The following is a 12743-nucleotide window of genomic DNA, read 5'->3' as shown; positions in this document are numbered from 1 at the left end:
ACCGCCTCCCCGTGCGCCCACCCTATCATTTCTAAATATAGTAAAGTTTCTAGAGAGCGACAGCTCGTTGTCCCCAATATCGGGTGTAAGCCAAGTTTCTGTCCCAAGAACAATATCTACAGAACAAGCCTCAATAAATGCACATAGCTGGTCCTGTTTGTGAAACATGCTTCGAAAGTTGCACAGCAGGAGTGACAATGAATCACCTTGATTAGCATGACTGTGTCAATCATTCTGGTTAGTTTCGTCCCCTCGTGCGCCAACAGTAGGTTGCTCATTCAGCCGACATACTTCGGCTTCATTGCGCGTTGAAAGACAGGTTACTTTGTTTTGTGATGAATCAAAGGTGTAACATTTGCTTCCAAGAAGACGTTTATCGTAGACCACAGTATATTTTTCGTTAGGCTTACGTACATCGCGAGCGAAATCTCTGAGTTTTTCCTGATGAGCTGCATTCGGGCCGAGAAATCTTCTTCAATCCACACGCGTGGCTTCTGCAGGTCCTTCAATTTGGAAGCATTTCTTAAAATTATGCTCTTGTCTTTAAAACTCAGGAATTTCATGATAATTGGTCGGATGTGACATGCTTTAGGTCGACCTATTCTGTGGGCTCGCTCTATTTCGCCTGCATTGAAGCCTAGCTTAGTTAACACAAACTGGTTGATGATGCGTTCAGTGTCAACCCATGTTTCTTTTGGTTCTTCCGGGATTCCCTTAAATATTAGGTTATTTCTGCGCATATGGTTATTTAGGTCATCAACAACCAGATTGGCCTGCTCCAACTGTTTAGTTTCTATGGTTTTCAGCTGCTCCTGCGATTCCTGAACGACTGAGTTAACGGTGGTGACGTCATGACACAGGTTATCAACTGCTTTTAGTCGCTCTTCGACACCACTGAGTCGCCTTTTGATGTCAGTGACGCTCGTTTGAATATCCTTTAGCTTGTTTGAAGTGTCTTTCTGAAATTTTTCGTTTGACAACGTTAACTCTTTAACAAGCGCGAGAACTTGGTCCACCTTATCCGGGCCTGGGTTGGTCTCTACGTCGCCAGCGCAGAGTATCAAATGAGCAATACAAAACAAAACCAAGGAACAGCGTCCACCCATGCGCCAGCAACTAGTAGCCAAGGCAGGCCTAAGCCATATTGGCGAACAACCACTGGCAAAATGGCCATGCGCTACAAAGCGGCCTATCCGCGCACGGTAAGTACACAGATCAATGCCCATGGTGAATCAAACGACACTCGGGATTTGCAGCCTAAAGAGTAACGAAGTTGAAGAAGCTCTCGTCACAACCCACTCACCTATGATACATGAAACAATAATGCGTGAGCTGCGAACAGTCGGCTGCAAATCCCGTTCGGTGCTTGTGGACGATCCCTTTTGTAGGCGACTGAGTGGAGGGCGCTGCGTGCGATGTCAGCCGCTTCTGCGTGGGTTGGGGCGCAGATCGCCTGCGCGATGGAAGTCGATCAGGCTGTAGTCACGAGGCAGCTCGGCAGGTGGTCCGATGACCAGCTAACGGCTTAAATATTTAATCAAGACAAATTATTTAATTGGGCGGAGTGTAGAAAAATAATCTCAGTATCTCCAAGCGACGGCAATCAACATTACCATGGTTCTGTCCAGCTACGTGAAATTCGCATATTTTTAAACTTTGGTGGAGGATAGTTGGACACCTCCGTGTAAACCCGCCGTGGTTGCTTAGTGGCTATGGTGTTGTGCTGCTAATCAGGAGGTCGCGGGATCGAATCCCGGCCACGGCGGCCGCATTTCCATGGGGGCGAAAACACCCGTGTACTTAGGTTACGGTGCACGTTAAAGAGCCCCAGGTGGTTTAACTTTCCGGAGTGCCCCGCTACGGCGTGCCTCATGATCAGCTCGTTTGTTTAGCACGTAAAGCGTCATATTTTAATTTTTTAAATCTCCGTATAAGCGGGGATATTTTTTTCTTTTTTCTTTATTTGTAAAACCACCGGAAATATCGAACATGCCCCCGAAAGTGTGCAACCTCATAGTAGAATAAACATAAGATAGCCAGAAAAGCAGCGTTGATAATGATGCCACTTCAGGCGTGATCGTAAGCGCACTTCGGGAGGAATAGGACGCGTGTCACGTGTCAGAGAGTCACTTGGGCGTGGACTTGAACAGACGCAGTATGTGCAAGGTTTTGAAGGAAAGAGAGCGCGAACTTGCTTCCTGCGGGGTGTGTCCTTTCATAAGTTATTCGGCTAATCTGCTAGGAAAGCTTGTGAAACACAATACCTGTGCAGCCGGACAAGTCGGATAAGTACGAAGCGTTTTTTGCATCGAATCAAGAAAAAGGTGTTCGACCAAGGCACGCAACTTTGATCAGGTCCTTTAAGTGAGCGTAGACCAATTCTATTAAATAACTTTCGGAGGGGAGAACAGCACATTCTTTTTTTTTCGTGAAACGTGAAGTGCTTAGCGCTGTTCAGGAAGCCGCATTTTGCGATGAGAAAATAATGAAGCGCACGCACTCTCAACGGCTGACTCATAGAATGTAGCCGATAGTGAAGAAGAGTAGAAAAGGCAAGGGTGGAACGCAGCTTATCAGTGTACACAAAATCACAAAGCAATCACAACAACGGTAATGACTGCTTTGAGCGTATCAGAAATCGATAATCTCGTAGCCCGATGGGACCACTAACTGGGTCTTGCTAGCGATCCTGCATATGTTGAGATGAACAACATTGTATCTCGCGATGTACGGTGCGCTTCATTTCGATGCTTTGTCTGCCGCCTTGATACTTAGCCAAGAATATTGCTCTGTACTCTGATACGCCATTACAACGGTTTGCTCAATCGATCTGAGGAAAAAATTATCTAGTTTGCGTAATGATCCAAGTCAGCAGCAGAGTCGTGCATAAATAATTTCATTCTTCCCGTTCATACAATAAAATCTCGAGACCAAAGAAAGTCAACAGCATGATCGTTAGGAGTTAAGGTCTGCATAAAAGAAAAAAGAAAAAATGCGCGTCATCGTATATATGTCCTATCATTGTTGTCGGAAAAGTAGGATTGAAAGTTCGTTATGTTAGTGTTATGAGTTATGTTAGGGTTGAAAAAATATATATACCAGCTCAAAATAGAATTGACTTCGAACCGACCTCGTGTGACAGAAGTATGCATAATGGGTACGCTTTCCCAATTATATGTGGCCAAGAATTAAAAATGACAGTGACTTTAAACGATCAGCAGCTATCGTATGCTGATGAACGTTGTTTATAAAATCATAATTTTTTCTTTTTGACAAAATAAATTATTGAAGTGATAGCAGGCAGTTTGTTTATTACCTTCCCTAATTGGTAAGGCGTGGAAGGAAAAGTTGTGAAGGGCCTCCAGAAATAATCGATAACAGCGTTTAAAGCAATCTATATCCTGTGTGGTCCCTTTTCCTACAAAAAGAAAGCTATCGTAATGAAATTTAAAAAAAACACGACAATGAGTCTTCGCCTCAAGGACTGCAGCGCTCTAATGTCGTCAAATACTGGACTATAGTTGATTTCACTGGGAACTTTCCCAGTGCGATCACTTTCGCCGGCGCATCAGCAGCTTCGGTTCGTACCAAACGCGGTACCTTCGATGGCTTTAAACTCCCGTATGACGCTCAACCTACTATAACGAGGTTTGCGTTTGATCTACTGAACAAACAGCGCAGACAACAGGACTGCGAGTAGACAACAACACGGGCACTGACTATCAAGTGTTGATTTTATTCGAGGAGCAGTGCAAGAGAAAAGTGACACGCAAGGTAGATAGCCAACGTTACAAAAACAAAACTAAAGCTGAGAGTTATCAGGCACCGAATGAGGCAAGAGTTACGGTCAGCCGGCAACTATAACTAACTGCATCTATCATGCAGGCAAACTGAACGCACTTCTGAACAATAAGAGAAAGGCAAGCAAAAGTAAAATCACGAGCCATTCCACTATGTGAAGGTGGTTGACCAGGGAAGCTGGTTTGCACACAACACAGAGGTGGCACATAATTTTGAACAAACGCACGAACTCATTTAACGTCTTGATGGGTGGTCATCGGGACGAAAGGTACGCCTACACATTTACTGTCTTGATCGGTGGTCATTATTTGTCGTCATCGAGGGGGGGGGGGTCATAATTTTTTGGTCGTGATGGTGGTGAGGATGGCCTTGTAGTTGCTACGGTACAGACTGATCAGCTCGGGTACAAGGTTGGACATGTTCTTTGCCATGGTCAAATCTTTGCACGACCAATGGCATTTGCTCAATGAAGTGCGCTGCTCGGTCTGCAGCCGCTGGTTTTATTGTTGTGCTCCAGCATGAACGACTGCCGCCACCTCGGGAAGCCAGAGAAAACTAGCCATTCACGTTATTTGAGCGCTGCTGCCCGGCGCAAAGTAGACACGGTAAAGACACGCGGGACGTGCCCGCCCCCCCGGCAGATCGGTAGAAAACTAGGCACGCATGAGCATGGAACGACGGCAAGGAGCCGGAGCTGAGTTTTTGCTCGCGCACGTGAAAAGGTCACGGCAGGCTAGCCATATAGAGGTCCGCTGTAAAAAAAAGAAAGGAAAAAAAGATGAAAGAAGACAACAAGAAAAGAGGTAAAGCTAACAAAGAACGCATGTAAGTAACTAATAACCCAAAAGACAAAAAAAAATAGTAATGTAGTCAAGAGTTCGACGAAAGTTCGTCTGGTCAGGTAACATGATGATGAAGAAATTACGGCCACTGACCAAGTCAAGGTGAAAGAACACACAGAGACGTTTGGGACCCGTACGGGTTCCTTGATCACACTAAAAGCGGGCAAGAGCCGCAAGTCGTTTTTATGCCAAAATGTGACGTAGGGAATGGGTGTAGTTAGCAGGAAGATTTCCATCAGTCCTGTTGATACTGTTGTCAGTAGTTTGGACAAGCCTACCTCCTACAAGCCTACCGAATCTGAAGCTGCTCTTCTGCGCAAGGGCTTGAACTTCAACACTGGCGCGTCACCCAACCCAGCTAGAGTAATCTGCGCCGTGGAACGCGCCGTCACTCAACTTCCTTCCGAAGCAAGAGAAGAAGCTCGCACCCGCGCCATTGGTGTTCTTTCAAAGTGGCGGACGCGCAACCCTCAAGCCCGATTTTCACCTACCGAGAAACAAGCCGTCGAGGGCCTCCGGAACAATGACTCCATTGCCATCCTTCCTGCAGATAAGGGAAATGCCATCGTGTTGCTCGACAGAAGTGACTACAATGAGAAAATGAAGGATTTGCTGTCAGAAGAGGATACGTACGTCGCGGTCCAGAAAGACCCGACGGTCAACCTGCAAACAAAACTGCAGAAGCTCCTTTCCAAGGTTTTTAAATTTGTTCCACCGCAGCAAAAGCATCTCTACCATCGCCTCTTGTGTACTAACGGGTCCGCACCTGCAATATACGGACTACCGAAAGTTCACAAGCCAGGCGTTTTACTACGGCCTATTGTAGACTTTACAAGGTCACCGCTGCACCGGTTATCAGTTTACCTACACCAAGTGCTGGGCCCACTCACCGGCAAGACAGCGACGCACATTTCAAATTCTTCAGCCTTCGTGGAGAAAGTGCGCGACATCTCCCTGGATGAAGACGACATTATGGTGTCATTTGACGTGAAGTCGCTCTTCACTTCAGTGCCTGTTGACCTGGCCGTAGCTACGTGCAGAGATGTCCTGCTGGCGGACGACACGCTCGCTGAGCGCACCCCTTTGGAAGTAGAGGACATTTGCGAGCTTTTAGACTTCTGTTTGAGCAACACCTACTTCACTTACAACAAACAGTTTTACAGGCAGATCAACGGAACTGCCATGGGTGCTTCCATTTCCGTTACTACCGCTAACTTGGTCATGGAGGTCATTGAACAGAAGGCCCTCACTGACTTCGCTCCCGCGCCGAAGGTTTTCGTCCGCTACGTAGACGACTGTTTTTGCATTGTGCGAAAGCCGGACGCTTCACGCCTCCTACGACTTCTCAACTCAGCAGACGCAGCCATACAATTTACCACAGAATACGAGTGCGACAACAGCCTCCCCTTCCTTGACGTCCTCGTGCGGCGAAGTGGAACGAGGCTCTCATTTGCCGTGCACAGGAAGGCGACTCATACCGGCCAGTACTTAAACTTCAATTCATGCCACCCGGCTTGCCATAAGCAATCCGTTGTCTCATCTCTCGTGACGCGGGCCACACGCATCCGCTCAAGTGACCACGAAATGCAGAACGAACTGAAGAAAATTCGTCACGAATTATCCAGGAACGGGTACCCCAAGAAGTGTATTGACAAAATGGAAGCCCGGGTCCTCCATCCAAAGCCGTCTCAAGGCAAGTCGTTCATGAAACGCGCTGGCGTCCCATATGTTCCTGGCGTCAGCGAAGCTCTTAGCCGCGTATTCTCAAGATACGATCTCAGAATAGCCCACATGCCATCCAACAAGCTGAGAAATCAGCTTGTTAACGTAAAGGATCGGCTCGAAAGCAAGAATTATCCCGGTGTCATATACAAGGTACCATGCGCAGACTGCAGCTGCAGCTACATCGGTGAAACCGGCAAATTCACGAGAAGATTAAAAGAGCACCAAAGGGACGTCTCCAACAAGAAAAAAGTATCGAACGCCCTTGCCGAACACGCCGATAATCGCAGTCACCGCATCGATTGGAAAAACGCTGCTATAATAGCTAAGGAAAAGAATTCGATGACGCGACTCTTGTTAGAATCTTTATTTATTCAAACTACTGACAACAGTATCAACAGGACTGATGGAAATCTTCCTGCTAACTACACCCATTCCCTACGGGACATTTTGGCATAAAAACGACTTGCGGCTCTTGCCCGCTTTTAGTGTGATCAAGGAACCCGTACGGGTCCCGAAACGTCTCTGTGTGTTCTTTCACCTTGACTTGGTCAGTGGCCGTAATTTCTTCATCAAAAAAAATAGAAGTGAGGATAGTCAAAAGGAACGTGATGGGTGACAATGCGTGTAAAAATAAACAAGCGGTTATCGAGGTATTAAATCTATAAAGCGTTTTTTTAAGTGCAACAAACTTTATAAAATAGTCTGTGGTAGATAGCGCAGTTATAATCATTCATCTAAATTACTCGATCAGGCGGCCATTATTTATACGATAAATCAATATACTTAATTAGATAAGTAACATAATTCCGTTATTTTTTTAATTACTTACATTACGGCCACTGTTTCAATCTACGAATCATAGCCGGTGAGCTCGCAAGGCGTACTAACTTGGAACAAAGTCTCAGTACAGCACCAATTTCGAGATATTGATTTTCAAAGTATCAAACAAAATGCATTGGTGTTCCAGTTACTTTTGTGCTTGAACGAACAAAACAGCGTTTTCTTTAAAAACAAAAGTTACTGGAACGCCAATGAATTTTCGCCGGACACGTTGAGAATTAATATCTCGAAACTGGTTATAACCAGCTATAATTCGTAGATTGAAGTAGGGGCCGTAACCTTAATAATTGAAAAGTTAATTAACGAAATTATGCTACGTATTCATTTACGTATTTTGATTTCTCATAGAAGTAATGACGGCCTGATCGAGTAATATAGGTCAAGGATTAGAATTGTGCTATCTGACACAGGCAATTTTTAAAAATTTGGTGCAGCTAGAAAAAAAAATGACCTGTATATTGGTCATGCAGGAAAACAGATGGCGTGCTAACACAAGTGTTACTTCTCTGTCGAATGAAACAGGCTTTCCAAATCGCACATGCTCGCTGTTCGTGGTACTTGCTGATTGCGCAGGCCTTGTGGAAGAGCTAAACACCCACACGTGTTACAATGCGAGGCCAAGGTGCGGCTGGTTGTTCATTTTAGCGAGCTAGAATGTGCACGCAACTTGTCTTTTGAACGACAGGCTGCGTAAGGGAATTTCATCCATTCCGATATACACAGACACGTTGGTCCACCTGATATCGCTTTGCGTAACACCAAACAATACTGGATATACAGGTACCTGCAGAATGCTTCGCGTAACATGGATTCCTAGAGTGCGTGGGGATCTGCACAGTTTTGCAGCATCTTATTATTCGCAACGTCCAGTGGCCGGTCTCGGTGATAGTAGAGGTGTGGCTGCGTGCTATCTAAGGACGAAGAGGGCAAAAAAAAATATATGCGACATGAAAGGATACGGCACTTGCTGTTACATACAACACATTTCAGCCCCCCTAACCCCCTGCGCCACCAATTTTACAGATACGTTATTACCGTCTCAAGCGCACGCGGTATCATATTGAATGCGATCACGTTGGGACCTAACTATCGAGCTGGTTCACACTTCAATAAGCCAACACTCACGCGCGACCTGCAAGAACACAAAATTGCATAGGCGCGCGCTGTAAATGTACTTTTTTTTTTTTCTCCTGGAAAACATTGTGTGCTTATAAAGAAGGCTGAGAAAAAAACGTCGACACGTAATTTATGGATGCAGAAGGGCTCAAAAATGGAATAGCAAGGAAGGAAAAAAGGAAGGAAGGAGGGAGCGGGAGCAAAGTTTAAAAAAAAAGAAGACAAACTGGCTTTCTTTAAAACCTTCTTGTTTGTCTTCCGCTACTCGCTTACGCAGAAGCAGCTGTCTTCATCGATTCTGATTCCCACGTTTCCAGTCGATTCCACTATCTTGACCTGGGCTCAACGAAACCGGGAAGCTAGCTGATAGGTGTGCCGTGACGGAGCTTGTAAACAAGGGTGTTCCTATATACAACGCGAAAAGCTAGCGCACTACGGTTATCGCAGTTTTTTTCGATTCGGTGACATTTCTTTACTTTTGCTACTATCGTAGAGTCATTCCGAAGAAGTACGGGGCAAGTGATTTACTTGAAGGGCGGAACTTGGAGCCACCGAGTCGATCTACTTATGCAGATGGAGCCGCATAATCTACGCGCTCGTCCCGATCTGGTGACTATCGCTCGGCCTTTACCGCAGTATGTTTTTTTCTCTTTTTGTTCTTCCGCTCTTCATGAATTCCAACCTATCTGCATTATTACCATATTTTATCTCGACGAATTCGCGCGAAAACAAGAAAAGCAAAACGCATTATCTCCTCCGTTGCCGTCGCTGGGGCGAAATGACTGACGCGGTATTTGCTCCGCGTCCCTTTCTCGCTTGCATCTCACTCTTTCTTGGCATCTGCAATTTGCCTGTTTGTTAGTAAATTAGGAACGCCTGCGTCATTTTTTTATGCGTTTCGTTCTTTTAACTGACGGTCTTCATTCTTTAAAAGAGGCAATTAATGCGGCTCTCTGAGCGCTTGCCAGCGCGTGAAAAAAAAGAAGAAGGAGCTCGATAATTTTTAAGCACCAGGATCAAAAACAGCTGCAGGGCCTCTTATGGGACATCGAGCAGCTGTACGAGCGCTCATTCTTGAACAGAAGTAGTGACTGGAGAATCAACTGAAGCCGTGGATGTCGTAGATGCCATTATGTCAGGTTCCTTTTAACTTGAAATATCAAAAAAACAAGGCGAAATTCACTGGCAAATTTCGTTTTCGTCCGACTGATAGAGCGCTGATGACTAATGAGTGGTGTGTTCCACCCGACATCAAGCTTCAAAATATCAGTAACTGAACAAAGAACATTGTAATCGGTACAATACGCTCATAGGGTAGCTGGTGTTACGCTTACATAGAGTTGATGGTGAAGAATAAGTGAGGGTCGCAATAGACACAAAGCGTATACATATGGGGCTTAACACGAGGTTCACGGATATAGTGCAAAAGCCAGCAAATACAAAATGAATATTACAGTAAGTAAAGAAGGAAAGACACGCCAAGGATTCCGCTCTGTATATTATATATATATATATATATATATATATATATATATATATATATATACGCTGGAAAGAGACGACGAACTTTTTGGGAGACTTCTTTTTCTTACTTAACGTTTTCGGCTGGTGGACCAGCCTTCGTCAGAGTACAGTAACGCATGGACAACACATACACAGCTTTAAAGGCACCGTATCACGAGCAGAGGGCGCGCTATCTACACTGACTCGACCATACACTGCGCATCATAAATCATTATCATTGCGCATTATAAATGATTGTACATGACACGCATTTTGAAACATACAAAAAAATGAAATGCAGATGTGTTCACGATACAATACATACAAACATGACTCAAGTAAGTGCCAGCGGTTACAATGGTTATGTGTAGTGAAAATAAAATGACTTACACGTGCAGATACAAAGGCGTGATGTTTGACACATGGCATCTCTAAGTGCAACCTCGAATTATCTAAAAATGTAATATGTTAAGCGTTCAACTTCGAGCCACAGCGACATACGTCAAAAAAGCCACATGTAAAATAAGAGACAGAAAAAAGCGCTGAAATCATGTCTGTACACTGTGCGGGAAGTGTATATTTGTGCTCAATCTAAAGTTAGACAGGTTAGTTTTCCTTTGTTTTCATTTATTCCAGACGAGACAGTGTTAAATTTGTGAATCAGGTAAGATTCGCGAAGCTCGCGGTCATGGTTGGTGCGGAATGCAGATTCGAGTATTGTTACTTTGAGATTATTAAATGAGTGGCCCGGCATGTTAACATGTTTCGAGAGTGGTAGATTTGGTTGGGATTTGGCATGTGACCTGTGGTTGTTAAAGCGGATCCTGAAAGGTGTTTCAGTCTGCCCTATGTATTGCATGTGGCAAGTGCCGCACTCGAGCAAGTACACTACGTTAGATGAATCACAGTTGAAACTGCCTTTAATAGTGAACATGAATTGGCTGGCTGTGCTGGTGGCAGTTAATGTAGGCGTTATATGAGCGCAGACTTTGCAACGTGGTTTATTGCAGCGGCTGCAACCGGTCGGGTTAGAAGTGGCGATTTTTGAAGACGTTAGTATGTCACCTATGTTTTTCGAACGTCTATATACGACACGAGGTGGCTCAGGAAAATGGCTTTTAACCTGTCGCTTTGGGTAAGAATGTTATGAATGAATGTTAAAACCCCTATATATATATATATATATTTGTGCATCACCCCGTATTTGGCAACATTCGTGCATTAAACATTTTCCCCAACCCGAAACCCAGAAGTAAAATCACAATGAGATGGAAGAAAAATTACCCGCATCAGAAAGTGAAGAGTTGCGTAGTAATTTTATGTACATTCGGAGCGAAGAAAATTGTGTAAGTGCGCACAACAACAGCCACTAAACTTTTTTCCACTTAGTCTGAGAGTGAATTGATCGGCCGCAGCTAGATTTCCTTTGTTTTCCGCACGCAAAAGTTGGAAAAGAGGAATCGTACTCTGTGGGCTCTGGACAGGGAACAGCACGGCGCATACGCACCGAGACAAAGCGGGAGCTCGACCGGGGCAAGGCTTTGGCGAAATCCGGGCCATCGTTCTTCGGCGCGCATACTCTCCCCGCCGGCTGTAGGCGCGCTCATGCTCAGTGCGAAACTCCGCCTCTCAGCAACCCAGGTCCTCGCGCCTGAGTTCGCTGAAAGTCAGCGAAGTTGGGCGGGAGCGTCATTAAGGATAGCCTGCCTGCCGCGGCTGCACACGAGAATCGGGGGAATGGCTGGGAGAGCAGGGCAATGGAGAACGGCAAAGAGGCCTCACTCAAGAGAACATCGAAGCGAGAACTGGGCTCCGTCCAGCAAAGGGAAGAACCAAACTGGCTATTGAATGATGTATTTATTTATTTATTTATTCCTATATGTTCCGATTTGAGCACTGAGCTTGCACATGGTGGACATGAATTTCGTGGTTCGACCCTGTTGTCAAGTCCGGGGTCCGTGCAGCCGCGAAGGTTCCATGGATGGTGCCGTGCAAGGTGCTGGGAGAAAGAAAGGTCCCGAGCGACGTTCAAGAGATGAGAAAAAGTTTTATATACAAATGTACATGATCGAATGATCTAACAGCTCCATGACTCTCGCAGCAAACTACGTACTAAAGTCTTTGCATGTCCGAGCCTCTCCTCACAGCAGTCCAGATCCGCTTTTTCTCTCCTTTATTTTCCCCTTTCACTCATCGAGGGAATTCGCTGTTCGGTTTTTCGGCCAATGACAAACGCCGAAACGCTCACAGTATCCCGCCCATGACGTCCCACCTTTCTGCCGGACTCCTGGTCTCCAACGTTGCACAATCGCCCCCGCATACGAGGCAACCACGTGGCAAACTGTGAACCTGATGTCGACGCCGTTCCCACGGGAGTCCTCGGCAATGGCCTCTTTTATCAATTAGTGGCTCGTTATTAAGGTTCCTGCGGTCTACGGGGCTTAACGATATACTCGAATAACAGCGTCCCTTACTGCTCTATAGTGTGCGCGCTTTGTTAGTGCTCGGCTCGCTTTCTCTCTATCCTCCCCCCTTCCACACTCTTTCTCTTTTTATCCCCCTTAACCTTTCCCCCCGTGCAGGGTAGCCAACCAGAATTACCTCTGGTTAACCTCCCTGCCTTTCTCTGTGTTCTCTCTCTCTCTCTCTCTTTGTGACGGTCAATCTGCGAGGATCGGGAGGCTGGCCTTCGCGGTAGTCGGAGGGCGGCGTTGTCCTCCTGAAGCCAGCCGTCATTCTTTACGCGTCACTGTCGGCGCCAGGTCCAGTCGTAGTCCGGGTGGGCACTCGTCTCGCCTGTCAGCTCGGGCCGGACGAAAAGTCGATAATACGGAACATAATTCTTTGTCCGTAAGTCTCAGGTGCCGCTGATTTAGTCGCCTTGAGTAAACGACGAAGCGTCAATGGCACTCCACA

The 12743-nt window shown here is 45.8% G+C and overlaps 1 protein-coding gene across 1 annotated transcript in view; it reads left to right on the top strand.

The window, feature by feature from the left end:
* Positions 1-4046: 4046 nt before the first annotated feature.
* LOC142590578 (uncharacterized) overlaps positions 4047-12743 on the top strand; it is a 44408-nt gene continuing 35711 nt past the window's right edge. The window contains exons 1-2 of the mRNA XM_075702907.1: positions 4047-4069; positions 4907-5915. Coding sequence (XP_075559022.1) covers positions 4047-4069; positions 4907-5915 — 1032 coding nt within the window. The remainder of the gene's footprint in view (positions 4070-4906; positions 5916-12743) is intronic.

This window comes from Dermacentor variabilis, chromosome 1 (genome assembly GCF_050947875.1).
Source record: "Dermacentor variabilis isolate Ectoservices chromosome 1, ASM5094787v1, whole genome shotgun sequence".
NCBI lineage: Eukaryota > Metazoa > Arthropoda > Arachnida > Ixodida > Ixodidae > Dermacentor > Dermacentor variabilis.
This window is presented reverse-complemented; position numbering and strand designations above follow the sequence as displayed.